Source organism: Aquarana catesbeiana, linkage group LG01 (assembly GCF_042186555.1).
Source record: "Aquarana catesbeiana isolate 2022-GZ linkage group LG01, ASM4218655v1, whole genome shotgun sequence".
Classification (NCBI taxonomy): Eukaryota; Metazoa; Chordata; class Amphibia; order Anura; family Ranidae; genus Aquarana; species Aquarana catesbeiana.
The window spans coordinates 297,047,430-297,065,587 of NC_133324.1; the positions used below are offsets into that span (position 1 = coordinate 297,047,430).

The window sequence follows — 18,158 nt, forward strand, 5'->3', positions numbered from 1 at the left end:
ATGCAAAAAGCAATATTAGAATAAAATGCTCCTCCAAATACAGTATATGTTGTTGTTTCTATGAGCTTATAAAAGGTCAACTCCACTTAAAGGTCAATGTCACATTTATTTCCATTTGACATAGTTGTTTGAAAGTTGAATGATGGTTTCACACTCTCTAGAGTTGTCATTGTATAAAATAAATGTATAATGATTTAATGAATACAGACAGTGACAGTGACAGCAATATTTCATTATGGTCCTGAGGGAAGGAAAGAGATACAAACTCCTGATGGAACATTTATTCAATGGTGTTTCAGTCCAGCAGTGCCCATCCCAAACGAAAGGAAATATCCTTTTTGTGTGGCATCAGTGTTTGTTGTATTTTGCTACTATGTGATGATAATTTTGTTGCTGTATTACTTATGCTATATTTCTATTTTATTCATGATTCTATCTTCTTCCTTTCATAGGCAGCATCATCTGCTTTAAGCAGTTTAGGTCATGTCTACACAGCAATTGGTGACTACCCCAATGCACTGGCAAGTCACAAGCAGTGTGTTCTCCTAGCTAAGCAATCCAAAGATGAACTGTCTGAAGCACGAGAGCTGGGAAACATGGGAGCGGTCTACATTGCAATGGGAGACTTTGAAAACGCAGTCCATTGTCATGAACAACATTTAAAGATAGCAAAGGACCTTGGCAATAAACGGGAGGAAGCCCGGGCGTATAGCAACCTTGGCAGTGCCTATCACTATAGAAGAAACTTTGACAAAGCAATGTCATACCATAACCATGTCTTGGAACTTGCACAAGAGTTATCGGAAAAGGCTATTGAGATGCGAGCCTATGCAGGCTTAGGCCACGCTGCACGCTGTATGCAAGACTTAGAGAGAGCTAAACAGTATCATGAACAACAGCTAGGCATTGCAGAAAGTCTAAAAGACCGGGCGGCTGAGGGTAGAGCATCTTCAAATTTAGGTAAGATTTGTGAATTCATTTATGCTTCAACTGAGTTTTAAATGGAATATCTGTGCATAACTGGTGAGTTTCTAAGTCATTCAGTTACCACATAGTCACAGTCACAGAAGTGTGTGCTGAAGCTGTGATTTTAAAATTCTTATAAATGTAATTTTTGTGTGATGAAATTTAGTGATGAAGACTAGATCATATCAAAGCTAAACAACAAGTTACAGAGTAGTTAAGGAACCTAAAAGTAGCATAATATGATGTTACTTTACAAGTGTAACATGTGTGGAACCAGACATCTCATATCATATGGGTCTAGGGCAAACCGAGTTCTCTGGTAATCCATCGATAAAGATGACTGTAAATTGTTTGGTTGTATTCAAGAGGATTTTACAAAAAAAAGATTGGTTTAGTACAGTAGGAGATCCCAACACGTCTTTTTCCTTGTAGACTGAAAATTACCCAGCCATTGTATATAAGGGTGATCTGTAGCCACCTCACTAAATTTTAATTTGTATTTCTAATGCTGTATTTGAGAATATTTATGCAGTTTACATAGTATGTAGGGCGGGGGGACAGTGCTATGCAACCACTAACTCACCCCATCTCTTATCCACAGCAACATTACATTTACACACCATTGCCAGTGTGTTTTCCTGAATTCCCCTTCTCAACAGTAACCTCTTTCAGCAGAAAGCCTAGGGACATTGTAGCCTTGTTTTCTCACTTGCAGTATTGCATAGCATTTAAGATAGAAATGCTGAACACATGCTGCTCTTTACCAGCTCACCATATCTCCAATTGACTCCACATCATCTACACATGTGAAAAGCTTCACTTCTCTGACCCAATGGCCAGAATTACAGGACACCCTATTCCGCAGCAGGCTCCACGAGGAGACTGAGCCAAAAGGTGAGGGACATACCAGTCCTCCCACCATCATCAGGGACGCCAATCCAACCACAGTCACTCACTTCCTTTATCAGCTGGTTGTCATTTTTTGTATACAGGTGTCCCAACCCAGAAGTTGCAAGTATTGTTCACTCCGATATGCTTAACCATGAAGGTTAATCTGTTCCACTGAATCTGCAGGAGCTCAAGGCCCTTAACCCAGAAGTTTATGCTTTGTTCTCTCTCTTAACACATTACTTGTCAGAAGGTAACTCAGACAACTCTTCCTAAATAAAAGTCCTCTTTATTTGCAGAATGGACAAATTTACATTAACGTTTCACATCATTCTTTATACATCCTCCACATTCATGTGCTATTGAAAATATACTTTTGGCTGTGTGATTTCCTTAGAGGTTGATTTGCTGTGCTGCTGGAATAATGCACCATCTTTAGCACTTTATAACATTGGTGCATAGAGAACTTGTGCAGTCCGTTCCTGAGATGGAGGAAGATGGAAGATTGCCAATAAACATTGGAGTCCATGACATGGATTCCCTGAAGACAGGCCCATTGGAGGGAATGTGGTAAAGCTGAAAAAAGAGCTACATCAAAGCACTTGGTCCTCACTGCACTACTCCCATATCGGATCCCTCTCGGTGATGGGTCCCCTGCATATATATATATATATATATATATATATATATATATATATATGACACATCTGCAGAGGAGGAAAGTCATACATGGCCCAACTCCTGCAGCAACAGCCAGAAATATTTAAAGTAACAGCATACAAGCAATAATTAATAGGTGCAAAAACATAGCACATGCAGCATACAGCAGGCATCTGACTATAAGGGGCTAATTCTTAAACATAAATTGAAACCAGTAAAATGTTCTTTGAGGACGTAATTTTCAGAACAAAAATACTAGTCCTTCAGATTTACACATTTTCAAGATGGCTGCAGTTCAGCTTTTTTGGTCACATTAAAATACCAGTTTCAGCAGTTTTCATGGACTTAAATCTATAACCGCTAAACTCTGTCCTGAACAAATAAAACAAAAAGCATTGGGAGAGGAAACCAGTGTAGAGAACATTTGTTATGTCATACCAAGTTGCACTGTTTAAGCCGTTAAAGGCTGCTCACTATGAAAGGAAAGTTGCACATTGCAAGGAAATTTTACTGGAGCTTAATGAATGAGGTGAAGCTCTGATGACGTCATCAAAAAACACTGTTTTTTGCCTTGCATGTGATTGGATATTCTCTGCAAAGTGAAATTCCAACACATTTACTAAGCAAACTGAACAGTCTATTTGCCTTTAGTAAATTAACCGCTAATTCTCCTAGAATATATCAGATTGAGGACCTCGCTGTATTTACTATGCAATGTTAGTATATTGATCTCCCCACTGTGCTGTTGTGTTCTGACAGGGGGATCGCCATTCCTGCCAGAATACATCAGTCAGCACACATCTCTCAGCCATTTGCTGCAAGCCCTGATTGGATACCGATCAGCTGCTGGTTTCCAGCATGCACGTTCAACAGAAGCCAGACAGGCTGCTATACATACTAGCTGCTGCTGTTGTTGGCTGTTTCTCTTGAAGCGGCTGATACAGCCTGATATTTTGCCCATGTGTACCAGCCTTAAAGTGTTTGTTAACCCAAAAAATAAAAATAAAGATCCTGTTCCTATAAAGCATGTTATACAGAACGGTGCTTGTGCTGTGTAATATGGCTCCCTGTATCACCTGTAATACCTGGCTGATCCTGCCAGTTACTACCCTCCCCCTTGTACGCTGACCACAATATATCAGGGCTGCTGAGCCCTGACACTGTTGTTAGAGTACGTGCCTCCATCATCCACAGCCTGCTCTATGTCTCCTGTGTCCTCTCCTCCGTCCCCTCTCCCCCCTCCCCTCTCTGCCTGTCAGCTCCATGTCTACGCTGCTCCCTCCTGTCCTGCTGCTCAAATTACTGTTTATTTGTAATACAATCTCTGTTTTTTATTGTAATGGCCCCCTGTGACTGTGCTGTATAAAAATAATGCTGTATATACCTTGTTTACAGAATGCTGATCTGCGCACATTGACCCACCATCTCCTCTCTCGGCCCGACAGATGCAGTGGGCAGGGCCGCCTCTCTCCTTCTCCCCTCCTGACTGATATCAGAGGGGGTTCCCCGGCCCTGCCCATTGCATTTGTCAGGCCAAAAGAGGAGATAGGCGGCGGGTCAATGAGCACGGATCAGCGATCTGTAAACAAGGTATATACAGCATTATTTTTATAAAACACAGCCACAGGGGGTCATTACAGTAAAAAACTGAGAGGAAAATGTAAAGTTACATTGGTGGGTTAACAACTACTTTAACTGACATTGTATCCATTGACCATTTACTCTACTTATTAGGCCTGCAGTCTAGAATTACTGTGGCTAACCCAGCATGCATCACCTACTTTAGACACATAGGTCAATGTACTAAAACTGGTGCACACAGAATTTGGTGCAGCTGTGCATAATAAACAATCAGCTTCCATGTTTTATTGTCAAAGTTTAAGGCCCCTTTCACACTGGGGCGGTGGGGGCGTCGGCGGTACAACAGCGCTATTTTTAGCGCTGCTGTACCGTCGTTCTTGTAGCTGTATTCGGCCGCTAGCGGTGCGGTTTTAACCCCCACTGGTGGCCGAAAAAGGGTTAAAATCCCTCGTACAGCGCGGCTATAGCCGCGGTATTGCCGCGCTGTCCCATTGATTTCAATGGGCAGGAGCGGTGAAGGAGCGGTGAATACACCGCTCCTTCACCGCTCCAAAGAAGCGGTTTGCAGGACTTTTTTCACCGTCCTACCAGCGCACCGCTTCAGTGTGAAAGCCCTCGGGCTTTCACACTGAACAAACAGCGGAGGCTGTTTAGGGGCAGTTTACAGGCGGTATTTTTAGCGCAATACCACCTGCAAACCGCCCCAGTGTGAAAGGGGTCTTATTGAACAAGCTGAAGTTAGAAGCTGATTGCTTACTATACACAGCTGCACCAGATTCTGTGTGTACCAGTTTTAGTAAATCCCCCCCCCCCCCGATAGAGCCTGATATTTAATATCCTAATATACTTTGTAAAGCTAAGCTACTGGCTATTATATTGCAGAGTTATGTAGATTACTTGCTCCCAGTATTGTCTCTGCTTGAATAGGGCAAAAGCGTGTTTTACATGTTTTGCTGACTATTAAATTCAAAGATTTCATTATAATATTTGCACAATTGGGTGCATTTAGAATATGCTTCTAAGTTATAGAAATCTCATCCCCGTCATCTAATTTTTATGCATGAGTTTAGCAAATATGATACAAATGAGATGACTATTAAATTGGATTCAAGTGCGTTACATATTATTTGGTTTTGCCACATGCTATTGATCAAATGGTGCTCAGTGGTATTCGTGCAATGTAATAATAGACGTGTCTCAAAATATTAGTAGCACAGCGATTTTTATTAGTAGCGGCCTTTGTTTTTCCGTTTTAGCTCTCTCAGCCCGAATTCCAATTCTAAAGGGGATTACTGTGAATTGTATGTATGTGTCTGTGTGTGTGTGTGTGTGTGTGTGTGTGTGTATTTCTGTGTGTTCAATGCTGATTTCAAATTCTACAGTGTAATTACGGTACTTGCTTCAATGTTCTTCATTATTGTCTTTATTTTAATTGCTGTTATGGTGTTCTCTTTATAATTCTCTCTTCCAAATATTTTACTGCATGAATTAAACTATTTAAACATTTATAGAAAAGAGCAAAATTAAAAAAAAATATATATTATTATTATTATTATTATACAGGATTTCTATATAGCGTTAACAGTTTGCAAACTGCTTTAGAAAATAGTAGTACAAAATAGTAGTAGACCTTTATATGCCCACACAGCAAGATACGATTAGCTAATCTAAACTTGGGTTAGCCTACCCAAAACCAGTAACTCATTTATAGGGGTGAGCAGTGAACTAAATTGTAAAACTGGCTTCTTATATGTCTCCAATGGAGAGATCCCCCTTTCTGATTTCCCAGAACATGGAGTCCTACTCCTCCCTCTGCAGCCTGAGATGTTTTTCTAGTGACTACAGAAGGTGGATGGTTCTGGAAATAATTTGCATGATTCAAACAACCATTTTTGAGCAGATATACAGTAAGAAACCATTTGGTTATTTTACCCATGTTCAGGGCTTTTTTTCAGGGGGAACTTCTGTCTCACAACCCTTTGGTGCCTGCTCACCACAATGACTTGTAAACACAGAAGTCTGGTTTCTGTGTTTACAAGTGACAGCTCTGCACTGTATGTAATGCAATCCTGGTATTTAATGCCCCTTTAAGATCCTCCTACTGTTTTTGTGAAATTTGACTGAATACACCCACTATTTGTTGTGATTTGGAGGGTGTGTGGGGGAAGGGGTTTTGTGGGGCCGTGGTTAAGTTCCAGCACCTATTGTTTGAGAAAAAAAGCCCCGCCCATGTTTATTTGCCCAAAACAAACATCTAAGGTTTGGGGTGGACTGGACAGTTTTGGTCATGCATGTTTATAGCCAGGGTTGAAAGCTGTGTGTATTTCTAGTGTGTGCAGGGAACAACAGAAGAGGTTTTGCAATGAATACATGTGGTCATTATATTATCTATATTTTGTCTGCTGTGAGAATATTCTGTCAAACACTGAGATTAATACATATTCGCCAAGGAAAAGGAAAGTGTATACCCTCACCAGGGAAGGATCAAACAAAAGAAAGGTCTGCATCTATCAAACCTGCCTGAAAGGCAAAATATAATGTGTTTTCACTGAGCGCATATTGTGAAGCAAATGGATTTTGGATGTGACTATCACAGTTTTATGAACATTATTTTACGATATGTGCTTATTGTATTTTAGTCTCTGTAAATTTAGGGACAAAAAGTTTAAAACTGAACTTCAGGAAAAGCAAATATTGTCTAAGGGTGAATTCACATGAGATTGTAGGCCACACCCACCCACAAAACACTTTCCCCAGATACAATTTAAATAAATAATACACAAACATCCATCTTTTTGGCAAGAAATTGGCCGCGACACCTTTTATTGGTTTTAAACAATGTAATAATTCATAACTCTTTATTATATCATAACTTCATAAATCCAAACATATTTCCATCTGCTCAGTTATTAGAACTCGAGCAGTAGCAGAATTTAAATAAAAACAACAGTCCCCCCCAGAATCCGGGGTGACCCTACCACATAATAGGTGTTCGCGACTGGGGCGGGAGGGAGGGAGCTTCAATTTCCTTCTTGGTCCAGTGGGAAAGAGGAAAAGCCTCTTTCCTGCTGACCTTTTATAGCCTATCCCTACTTCCAGCACTTTCCATGAGCTCTGATTGGTTCTTCCCAGATACCTTACCTCAGCTTCCTTAAAGGGGCAGCCGCCCTAAATTACCTATAACTAAAGCTGTTAAATTAAATAATCTAAATGTGGTGGGGAGGCCACAACCTCAAGAAAGTGGACCCATATTGCGCCCCCTTTTTCATGAGATTGTAGGCCACACCCACCCACAAAACACTTTCCCCAGATACAATTTAAATAAATAATACACAAACATCCATCTTTTTGGCAAGAAATTGGCCGCGACACCTTTTATTGGTTTTAAACAATGTAATAATTCATAACTCTTTATTATATCATAACTTCATAAATCCAAACATATTTCCATCTGCTCAGTTATTAGAACTCGAGCAGTAGCAGAATTTAAATAAAAACAACAGCCCACACGGCGGGCTTGAACATCAAGCCCGGCCCCCCCCCACCGCCGCGGCCACGGCACTTTCTATACTGTTCTGCAGACCCAGATTGAATATATCCAGCCCAACCTCTGATAAATGGACTCCATCAGGCCTGTACAAACCCCGGGTAACCACCTTCAAGGTCCACATGCCAATAGGATAAACCATTAATCAGAGGCATAAATTTTTCAAGAGCCCTATTGACTCTTTTCCTCATTTTTTCCATGACCCTCCTCTGATCTGAGGAGAGCCACGAAAGCGAGGGACTATCTCTGAAAAGACTAAAGTTGTACCTGGGGAAGTGATACCAAAGCGCTGGAGATCCTGTTTATTCATGAACAACAAATCTAGAGTCTTAACTTTTCCCAAATCATTGCCACCCAAGTGAATAACCAAAATGGATGGCATGGGCCATACTTGACACAACCTTGTTAGGTGAAAATAAAGTTGGTGCCACTGAAGGCCTCTTATGCCCTGCCAATATAACTTAAAAGAGTCCGGCTGCAGGGACAAATTCGTTGAGTAACTGCGTTGAGCCGCTCTCTTTCGTGCCCAGTATATAAAAGAGTGTCCCAGAATCCAAACTGTGTGCTGAAAACCTGAAATTCAAATAAACAAATTAGGCCTAACATATAAACGAAAACAATGGGATTTCCACCTCCCCATTTCTTTAATGTCAGAATCTGGTAACCCTACCCAGGCCGCCACAGAAGCTGCGCCTATTCTAAATGAGTGGGAGGAAAATTTCAAGTTGGTTAATCCCAACTGCACCAAGCATTTCTTAAAAACTGCATCAAACTGAAATTTTGTAAGTGGCATTGAATTAGCATGAATAAGAAAAAACCCTTTACTTAAAGGTCTAATCCCCATAAATTGTTTAACTGCCTCTACAGGGCACACAATTCCGTCCTCTTGTACGCACAAGTTGACCCACCTGCCCTTGCCGCATTGATCCGTTTTAGACTGCTGCAGCCAAATATGCACTCCCAATTGGTCAACCACTACTTGCTCAAATCGAATTCCTGAAGTCCCTTGTTTATTTGCTGTTACTAGTTCCGAGATACGGAAAGCACTAAAAAAGGCTAACACGAAAGCCGTTTTGAAAAGTAGCGCTTCATACTTAGAGAAGCAAACTATTGTAGTAACCTTGCAAAAGCCACGAAGGATGTCCAAAGAGATAGGTCGTCTACTGTCTGAAACAAAAGTCAACCTCCTGTAACCCTTCAGTGCCTGTTTAACGGAAAAATAAGACGTGCAAGGTTGCAAACCTAATAGCCTAAAGAAAAATGAAATGCCAGCCAGCGTTTTTGACACAAAACTAAAGGAAAAGCGCTGCTGTATTAACTGGGATAAGAAAGCCAAGACAGTTGCTTCAGATGGTTCTCTGAAACTAAAACCTTCAGCGCTTGCAAAGGACAACCAGCTTCCCCAGGACGCAGAGTAAATGGACCAAGTCTTGGGTGCCAAGGAACCTTGAATAGCTTCTGCTACAGCACTCAAATCACGTCCCACAGGTGGTCTGGGCACGGGATGCCTGTCACATCTGCTTCTGGAAGCAAACTCCGGAAACGGTTCATCTGCAACCGGGATAAAGAATTAGCAATGTTATTCAGGATCCCAGGAGTATACCTAGCTTTTAACCAAACATTAAATTTGAGGCATCTAAAGACCACTTGTCTTAGTATTTTGATCACTAGCAATGAATTAGACGAAAGACAATTAACCGCATATAACGCCCTTGTTGTCAGTCTCCACTACAATACGCCTATTTGCAAAATTCGGGCCCCATAACTCCAAGGCCACCAGAATCGGGAACAACTTCAACAACACAACGTTACAGGTGACACCTGTCTGAAACCACAACTCAGGCCAAACTGCACAGCACCAATGTAAACTGCCGCATCCGTAAACAAACGGAAATCTGAGGCTATCACAAATTCATATTGGAAAAAGGACATCCCATTATAACATTCCAAGAAGCTAGCCCAGACCATCAAATCTTCTTTAAGAGGGGTAGTCAATCTAATGTGTTCCAAAGGGGATTTCATACCAGAGATTGCCAGATAAAGGCACCGAGAAAAAATCCTGCCAACCGGCATAATTCTACAAGCAAAAGCCAAAATTCCTAACAGCGATTGCATCTCTTTCAACCAAACTTTCTTTTTCAATACCCGCATAATCAGCCACTTCAATTTCTTCAATTTTACTTCAGGCAAACGAAACTCCATCATACACGTGTCAATTTCGATGTCCAAGAATTCCATCGTCGTGCTGGGCAAGCAAGTCTTTTCATCCGCTAAAGGCACACCAAAATCTCGAGACATAGTCTGAAATGACAATAACAACTCCAAGCAACTTGAAGAGTCAGCTGGCCCGACAAATAAAAATTCATCAAGATAGTGAACTACACTATCCATACCCGATTGAACACAAAGACACCAATGCAAAAACGTGGAAAACGCCTCAAAATAAGAACATGACAGCGAACATCCTATTGGGAGACATTTGTCAAAGAAATATTGACCTTCAAAGAAAAAACCTAAGGAATTAAAAGCTGATGGGGAAATAGGCAGGAGGCGAAAAGCTGATTTTATGTCGGCTTTTGCCAACAATGCTCCAGGGCCGAATGATCTAATTTTCCGAACTGCGTCTTCAAATGTCGCGTACGAAACCGAACACAAACTCCCATCAATATCATCATTCAATGACTCCCCTTTCGGGAAAGACAAATGGTGTATGATGGGGAATTCGTTAGGTTCCCGCTTAGGAACCACTCCTAATGGGGAAATACGGAAATTACTAAAAGGCGGATGTTCAAAAGGCCCCGCAATTCGCCCTTCCGCAAGTTCTTTACCAAAAATGAAAGTAAGGGAAAACCGTTGGAAAATCCTTCAATGAGCAAACCCGCTGTCACCGCAGCCACTGGCACATTCTTTCCAGCCTCACAGGCGTGCAGGCTTTTAGAAAAAATATCCCTTTGTGCTGGACCAGAACCCACCGCCGCAATCCTTTTAAAACACTTTGCTGCTGGATGCGCTCCAGCACAAAAAGAACATTCATGCTTATACCTGCACGCTGCATTCCAGCGACATTGGCCATCATTGAATGCAAAACAACATCCTTTCCTAAAAGCTGTATTGGAAGGGTTAGCCGTGGGCTGTTTAGGAACTACCTGCTTCTGGGGTAGTATTACATTGAGCCAAAGCCCCACGTCCTTCATTCCCCACCTAAGTGATGGGTGTATGGACAATTTCTGACGGAAAGACTCGTCATAATAAAACCAGCCTAGGCCACCAAAATTCTTATAAGCCTCTAGGATATGGTCAAGATGCTGAAAAAGGCCCCCGCACAATTCTGGGTGCTTTTCAGACATTATGCCAGAATAAATGCAAGAAGCTTGCAACCAATTATTGAATGACCTGGCCACCGGCCTACGCCTGTCATCCTCGCACCTCTCTTCTCCCCTCTTTTCTGTTCTGACCATAAACTCTTTATGAGCCGGCAGGAGAGAAAGAATATCTAAGTACTCTCCCTTCCAAATTTTTTCTTTAACTACTATGCTCAAATGATACCCCAAAGGAGACATCTTGCAGGGCATAGCATCTTTCATGCAGGACTCAGGGACATTAACCTGGACAGGCGCAGCTGTGTGCAATGGCTCAGGGACTACATTTACATTCTGCATACCCATGCTAAAATCAGTCATAGAACTGTGCTGTGCTAAACTGACAGGAGAAGTAGAAAGTACAGCAATTTGAGGGTTAACAGGCATAGAAGACAGAATAGGAGAAACAGCAGGAACTGAGATTTTATGAAACAGTGATTGAACAAGGGAGGACAGAGATCCCACTAAATCAGATAACACATTTAATTGTTCTAACTCACCAGCTGCTGGAGATTGTACCATATTTTGCTGTACCTCAGCCGCCAGCAGCACTTCAGGGTTTTGGACTTAAGCAGCCTGCCCGACCTGTAACTGCCCAGGCACCTCTGTGCACCGAGTGCCTTGCTGCATTGCTTCAGCTGTTTGCTGACAAGGAGACTGTATGGTGTGCTGCCTTCCCCTAGAGTCACTTGTGAGCTGCTGGGACTGTCCCCGCTGTCCTCTTCTTCCTGCTGGCGACTGTGAACAAGTCCGCCTCTTCTTTGTGTTCCGGCGGCTCCGAGATGACACGCCACCGCCATCCTCCTGTGTCCCTCTCAGCTGTTCCCGAGTCTCTTCGGTAACCTCCGGAGCTTCTATGCTTCTCTCCAGAGGCGCGCTCCTCCTCCCTCTCTCTCTCAGTGATGGCACCTGCTGTCTCCGCCCCGTGTCTTGTGGATACGCCTGCATACCGCCCACTGCTGAGCTGCCTCCACCTCCCTCTTCAGTCTGTAAGCTTTCTTCCTGTGAGGACAGTGCCAGACAGCGCCTCAGCCATGTCTCCCCTCCTGCACTGCCAGCTTTCTCAAGGAGCTGCATCACCAGGGACTGCATTATAAGTGGGGTAAGAGAGAGCCTTACTTGTGAGCTTCAATTTCCTTCTTGGTCCAGTGGGAAAGAGGAAAAGCCTCTTTCCTGCTGACCTTTTATAGCCTATCCCTACTTCCAGCACTTTCCATGAGCTCTGATTGGTTCTTCCCAGATACCTTACCTCAGCTTCCTTAAAGGGGCAGCCGCCCTAAATTACCTATAACTAAAGCTGTTAAATTAAATAATCTAAATGTGGTGGGGAGGCCACAACCTCAAGAAAGTGGACCCATATTGCGCCCCCTTTTTCATTACAACAGAGACCTCCCGGAGAGATTCACCGCTTGGGAAGCTCTCTGTTGCTGGATGCGGTAGGGGGGCAGTATGGTGCGTGATTCAGTGCATCACATGGTTCATTTTTTTTTTGTTTTGCACAAACTTTATTTTGTTCATGGCAATGTACCTCAGCGCTACACTGCTGTATATTGCCATGTGATTCGACATGGTGTTTTGCAAAAAAAGGCAACATGCCTACATTTTAATGCAGCATGCTGCAGAGCAGCCCTAGGTTGTATTGCAGTATGAATGGAACACAGAGGAAACAATTGTTTCCTCTGTGTCCTTGTGTTAACAGGCGTGTTACAATGCAGTAAAATCCCTGTCACCACAGTATGTGTGAATCCACCCTTAGTCTATTCGTCATGTGCATTCTTCCTTGACCAAAATTAAAACCCTCCTTTATAGTGATTCCATATGTATGAAATTATCAAACTGCAAATAATGCTGTCAATAACGTGCTAACAGTCCGTAGATGTGCAAACAGTGCTTTAAGTAAATAAAGTGCTCCAATTCTTGACCAAATGTGTTCCGTGCTGACAACAACAATATATGTGTCCTATCACCACTCCAGTGCCCTCTTAGGACCAAACTCACCACAGGTTGTTGACCTCTTGAGTTTACACTTAGGTAGGTCAAATTATGCTCAATGTTCCTAGTCAGGCTCTCATGCTCTCATGAGATGGCAGCGATATCGGTCAAGTCTTCAGACCTCTTTGCAGCTCTTCTCCCTAAGCTCTGCCTAACCACCTCGTCCTAGTACTGCGGCACTGTGGACCCACCATGAGAACCTGACCAGGAACATTGAGCATAATTTGACCTACCACAGTATAAACTCAGGATGTCAACAATCTGTGGTGGGTTTGGTCCTAAGAGGGCACTGGAGTGATGATAGGACACAAATATTGTTGTTGTCAGCACGGAGCAGAGTCACATTTGGTCAAAAACTAGAGCACTTAATTTCTTTAAAGCACTGTTTGCATTTTTATGGACTATTTGCACTTTATTCACAGCATTATTTTCACTTTGCTAATTTTATGCATATGAAATCACTATGAGGGAGTGATAACAAAGCTATTTTAATTTTTTTCTATTGTTGTGGTAGCACAAGTTTATTAGCAGCAGCTTCCCAGTAACATTCATCACTGGAGTATTGAGGTAGCGCCAGTGGCGTCACTAGGGTTGGTGTCACCTGGTGCGGTAAAAAATGGTGTCACCCCCCCTCCAGCATTAAGCCAGGCTAGTGCATCAATGTGGCTCTCCCCCCTTAACCTGCCACAATGGATGGAACCGGGATGTGAGGGATCGGGGGATGGATGGAACCGAGATGGGATCGGAGGGGAAAGGATGGAGCCGGGATGGGTTCGGAGGGGATGGATGGAGCTGGGTTGGGATTGGAGGGGATGGATGGAGACGGGATGGGATCGGAGGGGTGGATGGAGCTGGGATGGGATCATAGGGGTGGATGGAGCCGGGATGGGATCGGAGGGGATGGATGGAGCTGGGTTGGGATTGGAGGGGATGGATGGAGCCGGGATGGGATCGGAGGGGTGGATGGAGCTGGGATGGGATCATAGGGGTGGATGGAGCCGGGATGGGATCGGAGGGGATGGATGGAGCCGGGATGGGATCGGAGGGGGTGGATGGAGCTGGGATGGGATCGGAGGGGTGGATGGAGCCGGGATGGAATTGGAGGGGATGGATGGAGCTGGGATGGGATCGGAGGGGGTGGATGGAATGGATGGAGCCGGGATGGGAGCAGAGAGCATGGATGGAGCCGGGATGGGATCGGAGGGGATGGATGGAGCTGGGATGGGATCAGAGGGGGTGGATGGAGCTGGGATGGGATCGGAGGGGGTGGATGGAGCAGGATGGGATTGGAGAGGGTGGATGGAGCTGGGATGGGATCGGAGGGGTGGATGGAGCCAGGATGGGATCGGAGGAGATGGATGGAGCCAGGATGGGATCGGAGGGGGTGGATGGAGCCGGGATGGGATTGGAGGGGTGGATGGAGCCGGGATGGGATCGGAGGGGATGGATGGAGCCGGGATAGGATCGGAGGGGATGGATGGAGCCGGGATGGGATTGGCGGAGGTGGATGGAGCCGGGATGGGATGAGAGGGGATGGATGGAGCCGGGATGGGATCAGAGGGGATGGATGGAGCCAGGATTGGATCGGAGAGGGTGGATGGAGCCGGGATGGGATTGGGGGAGGTGGATGGAGCTGGGATGGGATTAGAGGATATGTACGAGGGGGTGCTTTGGGAAGGAAGAGGAATTGTGCTGGGGGTCAAACTTCAAATCTGCCCCCTCCTACTTCTAGCATGAGTTCTAACCCAAATCAAAGCCCCCTAGCACATATCCTCTAACCCACACCCCCTCCCTAAAATCACTCCTAGCAGCATAGATGTTACCTGTCGATGCCCCACCTCCCAATCACTATGTTCCCCTCCCCTGCAATATTCCTGTTACTCACAGTACCTTAGCCCCGAGCAGATGCTGTAGAGCAATGTCCCTCCTCCTCCCAGGCTGTGTACTTGTAAGGAGGAGGAGGCAGCTATAGTCCAGTCTGCAGTGAGTGCAGCCAGCGGAGAGAGATGACTGTAGCATGCGGGACGGTGGGATCCCGGGTACCTTGTCTCTCTGCCTCACTCCCTCTTCCCCCACTCTAACTGCACATCGCGTGCAGCTGAAGAGATTCCAGAAGGAAAAGGAGGGAGCCGCGGTACCGGTGCTTGTCTGAGCCTGGTGTCACCCTCTGGAGGGTGTCACCCGGGTGCAGACCGCACCCCCCGCACCCCCCTAGCAACGCCTATGGGTAGCACAGCTTAATTTTAACACTTATTCTTCCTTGAATCTTGGTGTGCTTTGTGTATTTCTTCCAGATCTGTGCAGTAATCCAGTGTACCTCTATTTCTTTTGTGCAGGAGCTTCCTGTAATAAAGACCAGTCACTGCTGCTCCCTCTCCTTGTGCGGACTGACTGGTCTTTTCTCTGCCCCCTCCTGTAGTTTTCTGCAGGCACTCTTTAGTGGGTGGGGCATTCTGGGTCCCTCCCACAGCTCTTCTCTCTATACAGACTATGTACAGTACAGTGATGATGTCACTGCTACATTTACAAAGCAAAGGCATTTGATGCACACAGAGTGGATTTTTATCCTTTGTGGCTATTGGGAAATATATTTTAATGAAAGTTTGTGTGCTTAGAGTTCAGCTTTAAGTTTTGGATAGATTGCTGAAAAGTTAAAACATCAGTCAGGATTTTATTGCTGTCTGTGTGTGTGAAATTTCCCTTTACTTCCTGTCTCAGGGACAAAACAGGATAGGGCTATGTAACAAAGCGCACGTTTTATCATTACTATAACTTATAATATTGATGTATTGCTCCAAATTATCAGCAAGCAATAGATACCTATGGCAATTACAGTATCTGCAAGGGAAGGCCAGGCAGAGCTGGATCTGTTTTGCTGTGTCTTAGCAGAAATTCTGCATACATATGCCCTGCATACATTTTAGCATAAATTGCTATGTAAATAGCTTTTTTTTTTCAGTGTTTTTCTATTTGGACATGTGACTGCAAAGCTACAGCTCCTCTGTGTAAATGTGTAGCTGGTGTGTGAACTCTCTCTCTATCCAGCATAGCCTAGAGTTATGGAAACCAGTGGGTGATGTTACTGCTGTAGGTGATTTAACCCCATTGTCAGCCCTGCATATTAACATAGAGAAGCTAGGAGATTTCTAGGAAAATATATGCAAGACCATGGGGAGGCAGAATTTAAAGTTGATTATTTGTAAGCCTTTCTTTCTACTTTAACTTCAAAGAAATGCAGACATTGTTTATCGTCAACCCAATGCTCAAACATTTTAAAATGCATGGTTATCAAACTCTCATTTAAAGCTGAACGAAACCCTTCTATCCTTTACAGCCAATGAAGCTGCCATCTTGGCTTCTGTTTGATCCGCAGTTGCCAAGGTGCTGCACAAGTGATCAATTGTGACACCAATCATTTGATAGCTTGACAGTTCAGTTGAGAGCACAAGCAACTGAGACAGTTATCAGTCATGGCATGCCTTGAATATATCTATTTTGGGAAACCGTTAAGTTTATGAGTGTAATTCCACTTTCAGTGAGTGCGATATCATTCAGAATTTTAGCAATCATAAACCAGTGAAAATGTTGCCAAACTCCAGGATCTATATCTGTAAGGTAATCCAACATGAAACTTTGCCTCTGTGCGGGAGCCTCTTGTAATAAAATGAACCATCTCTTATGCAATTGGAAGATTCACCTAGTTTTAATCTACAAGTGGTTTTATTGATTGCTATGCAAATTCCTACATTATTCAATTCACTTGGGCGTTCAAGCATCACAAAATAGGAATAATTAACAGAGGCATTTCATTTTCTGGTTAGTGACCCCGAAAGCACCTTAGCCGTTTTCAGCTGACAGAGTGTGGTGGAAGAGGATATTACTCTGTGTATTACTGTTTTGTGTCTTCACTAGATCAATGTCACTTATCTACACTCACTAAAAGACCACACTTCTCTTGTGCAAGCCTATAGGTGCACCCTTCAAAAATACAAAATCAGCAACACAAATGCAGTCAATCAAAAAATAAAATACAAATCAATTTGCCTGTCATTTTACACGGAATTAGTATATCTTGATTAGATGATTTGCAAATCTAGGCAGTTCTCTGAAAAGCTCTGTTCAGTAGAGGTCATAGAAGAATTAAATTGTTCTCAATCACCATGTGTAAAAATCACTGCATTGTTAACAGCAGACTCGTTAATATTGGTGGGGATTAAGATGGCCTCAATGTGACAAAAAGGGCAAAGTCATGACTTTCTTTTTTTGTTTACAAATGTTTTTATTCATCAAAGTCAAAAAATATATAAACAGTCATTTTACAATATTCATCATAAAATTGACATCAAACACATATCATCAACAATAGAAATCTGGAATATTTTCGAAGCATACAGAAAATGTAGTATGAAAAAGGTATATTTAAAGGTATTGTCAGTTAAAATATAATGACATTGAATGGCATTTAGTACCAAATATGTCTATGGATTTTCCAGGCTCCCCATCTACATTCAAATAAGTGCATTTTATCTTGTAGGATAGTTGACAACCCCTAAAGCATAGCCCAGATGTGCCTGGGAACATTACCTGGAGTATGGAAGAGGTGTAATACCATCTGGTCAATACTTTATAGGCCGTTTCCCTAACCGCCAGAGACTTAGTGGCCCTACGTAGGTTTTGCAGCATGGTACAAAGTCATGACTTTCAATACACTTTCATCATTACAAATATTCATATATGCGTCTCAATGATGTATTTCTCTTGGTTATTTCCAAAGGTATGAGTACATCTTCTTTTTTTAGCTGTTGAGCTGTTTTTAATCCCTTTTCTTTAAAAAGAGGAACTTGTCTTTTTGATCTTGTGAACAGTGGCATTGCAATTTCTGTTTCGTTATTAAAATGCAACATGTTTATCTGCATTAACTTTGTAGGCAATGGCAAACAAGTAAAATGTAAGGTCAGTTTTCATTCCACTGCAGGTTTTGTTCAATGGCCGGTGGAAAAGTTACTTGAAAGCAGACTAATGAGTGAATGAAAATGGTGATATCAGTATAAGAATGATTGAAAACAGTCTGAAGGACAATTATGGCTGCAGCAAAAAAGTTTTGTATTTCTTTTAGCCTTCAAGTAGTTAAAGCAGAACTAAAGGCAAAGTAGGGGAGGGTTATA

At 43.2% G+C, this 18,158-nt stretch overlaps 1 protein-coding gene across 3 annotated transcripts in view; it reads left to right on the forward strand.

Moving 5' to 3' along the window:
* TTC28 (tetratricopeptide repeat domain 28) overlaps positions 1–18,158 on the forward strand; it is an 832,034-nt gene that overhangs the window by 494,908 nt on the left and 318,968 nt on the right. For all 3 annotated transcript variants that reach the window (XM_073629346.1, XM_073629347.1, XM_073629348.1), the window contains one exon: positions 453–960. In XM_073629346.1, the coding sequence (XP_073485447.1) occupies positions 453–960 (508 nt within the window). The remainder of the gene's footprint in view (positions 1–452; positions 961–18,158) is intronic.